The sequence below is a fragment of the Cryptomeria japonica genome, chromosome 10, assembly GCF_030272615.1.
Source record: "Cryptomeria japonica chromosome 10, Sugi_1.0, whole genome shotgun sequence".
Taxonomy (NCBI): domain Eukaryota; kingdom Viridiplantae; phylum Streptophyta; class Pinopsida; order Cupressales; family Cupressaceae; genus Cryptomeria; species Cryptomeria japonica.
The window spans coordinates 779760181-779763405 of NC_081414.1; the positions used below are offsets into that span (position 1 = coordinate 779760181).

A 3225-nucleotide genomic window follows, 5' to 3' on the forward strand; every position below is an offset into this window, starting at 1 on the left:
TTATTGTGTTGAATTTTAAAAAAATCGTGTATAAGATCCAAATGAATTTAGCCACTCATATGATTAGAAATTAAATTTTATAAATTATAAACTTAAAAATATTACATTTGAATTATCAAAAATATAAAATGTATATAAAATAACAAAAAACAGACTAATTGTAATTGATTGTACTTCAAAAAATCATCAGAATAATATTATGACTACCAACCAGTACTAATAACTTTTATTAATTGTAAATTCTGTTCTACAAATGTAAAAGAAAAATAACTCGTAAAATTGTGGATATGGACGATTAAAAATAACTTTTTCTTAACTGTAAATTCTGTCCTGCAAATATAAAAGAAAAAAAAACTCGTAAAATTGTGGATATGGACGATTAAAGGAATATTTCAGCATATTTCCTACCGCCCATTCATTTCGTACTACATAAAGATGAAGTTCCCGCTAATTAGTAAACATGACAGCTATATCTATCATAAACCTTTCATTTAAAACCGGCTACTATTTTGCGTATACAGAACCAGTTTATATGGGAGGATGTTTACCGCAGTGATCGTTGTCGTCATCAACCTGACCTACTAGGACCTGTAGAGACCTCGGAATTTTTGGCAAAGCAGCCTCCATTCTGCCTTCCAATATCTTCACCACTTCACTCATGCTCGGCCTCTCATTCTCATCGTCTTGAATGCACAGCCCACCCACCACAGCTGCTCTTCTCACCTCTTTGATATCTGCCTCACTTGCTATCGTTGCATCCACAACATCTAATATGTTTCCCCGCTGAATCTGAGATGAAGCCCAGATAGGAAAGTACAATCTACTTTCTTCCACTGTTAAATCAAGATTTCTTCGGCCTGATATAATTTCCAACAACGTCATGCCAAAACTGTATACGTCCGCCTTGGGAGTGATAGGAAGGCCGGAGATCCACTCAGGAGCCACGTACCCACGAGTTCCTCTTGTGGTTGTCAGTACTCGGCTGAAATCTCTACCTACCAGCTTTGCTAGCCCAAAATCTGCCACCTTTGGGCTGAAGTCGCTGTCGAGGAGAATGTTTTCAGGCTTGATATCGCAGTGAATGATGCGATCCCTGCATTCCTCATGCAGATAAACCAATCCTCTTGCAGTGCCCAATGCGATCTGAAACCGGGTCTTCCAGTTCAACACCTTCTCTACGTCTTTCGGCTTACAGAAGAGGAAGGAATTCAGGGAACCGTTGGGCATGTAGGCATACACCAGTAACCTTTGTGAATGTTCTATACAGAATCCCCACAGCCTAACCAAATTCACGTGCTGTAATCTGCCAGTGGTGATTATTTCAGCACGGAATTGTTTTTCTGCTTGCGTAGAACCCTCTAATCTTTTAACCGCAACAAGAGTTTTGTCCGGCAGAGTTCCTTTGTAAACAGAGCCGAATGCTCCGCTACCCAGCTTGTGCCTGAAATTCTCCGTTGCAATTCGCAGCTCTTTGTAACTGAACTTTCTGAGCGACAATGGCACTTCCTCTTCAAGGTTTTTCTTCGACAGCCTTCGACGTTTCCACAGAATAAATACCGCTGACAGGAGAGCCGAAAGAACCAAAAATGATGCGGTGGCAGAAAGTAAAATTGTAAGTGCAGGGGTTTTGTTGCTTTGTTCTGATATCAAGTGTGGGAACTCAGAAGCAGCCAGCCTGACGAAGACGGATTGGCCCTCGGACGAAACGCTCATTCCAAATAAATCTCCAAACCACAATCTGCAGACAGGGGAATCAGAAATAGCTAAAGCAAAGGCTGTGCAGGAGCAATTGTTGAGACATGCAGCCCGGCAGCCTTGCTGTGTTGGCTCGTTGTTGATTAAGACAGCTTCTTTTTCGGGCAAGTATTGGTTCTTGGCTTCCAAGAAGCCGTCGGTTGTTCCCTCCGTGACAGAGCATTGCAAGGGTTTTCGCCTAGCACACCCACTTGACCACCAACCTTGAGACCCATGCTTGGGGGCGAAGCCCTCGACACAACTACACACATCATTCGCATTGCACAGTCCATTTGCCCCGCAGATTTCATAGTCACTGCATTGACCTCGGTATGTCGACCACCTGAAACTCCATCTACCATCATCCATCCAGAAGTAAAGTTCAAATTCGCCGTTCTCATCTAACAGAAACCGCCCCGTGATCATATGATCAATCGGGTTTAGGCCAAAATGGATATATATTCTTGAAGCAGAAAGCGTCACACATGACGCTTGAATTTTCTTCTGACCTTCCAATTCTGGAACCTTAGAAAAATGATTGTGTCCAATGCAGTCTCCACTGGACCAATATGGAACAGTGTTGTTAAAGAACATCACCATCTGCGTCTTCCCTGGAGACATGTCCATTCCGAAAGAGAAGAGCCCACTGGCAGGATCCGAAGAACTCTTCCAGGAAGTCAGCTTCATGCCTTTCCACATATTCATGCCAGGCAACCATGTATCTGTGGGGTGCGCGAAACTCTCCCAAACAATTGCTGACTCGTTGTGGGCGTCCAGCATAATGAAATTACCAGAGTCCGTTATTACAGCCCGTGATCCTTTCTCGCCAATATCAGTCCACCAAACTGACCGGCCCTCTCTATCAAGCAATCTGAGATGACCTTCTCTCGAAAACTTGAGAACGCCAGGCATGTTTCTGACAGGATTATCTCTGTTAGCCACCCAAACTATGGCTTTCTGAGAGGTTGGTGCATACCAGATGCCAATATACCAATTATTCGTTCCCGTGGGACTGAAAAATCCCAATGCAAACGTGCCATTCTTGGAAATTAGGGTCTGATTTCCAGTGAGCGAAGTCCCCAATCGAAGCGTATCGCCACCATCCAAACTTACACCGCTGCAATTATGCACTGCAATACTAACAGTTATGGCTATGAACAAATACTTCACCGCCATCGAGGTAGTGCGTAGATGGTAATATGTTTCTTTGTATACTTTCGAGTTTAAATAGAAAATAAATAGGCTACGCAATGAAGAACATGGCTGAAGTAGTGCCGTCAATTCCAAACGTCCAAGTCGGAGAAGATCAGTACAAGGTTAGTGCCACAGTCAATTCTAGAATGGCATGGCACTTATTTTCATTTTTTATCATTACGTACCAAACAAATCAAAAGATTATTATTCGTTTCAAACAGCTAGTTTTGTTCCTTTTTCTTTTTTCTTCTTTATTTTTTCCTTTTCTCAAGAGAAATAGTGTCATGAATTTCTTTT

The 3225-nt window shown here is 42.2% G+C and overlaps 1 protein-coding gene across 1 annotated transcript; it reads right to left on the bottom strand.

Moving 5' to 3' along the window:
* Positions 1 to 528: 528 nt before the first annotated feature.
* On the bottom strand, positions 529 to 2910 carry LOC131034944 (G-type lectin S-receptor-like serine/threonine-protein kinase At2g19130). The gene has a single exon (XM_057966555.2). It carries the CDS (start codon positions 2908 to 2910, stop codon positions 529 to 531), a length of 2382 nt encoding a protein of 793 aa, XP_057822538.2.
* Between the last annotated feature and the right edge of the window lie 315 nt (positions 2911 to 3225).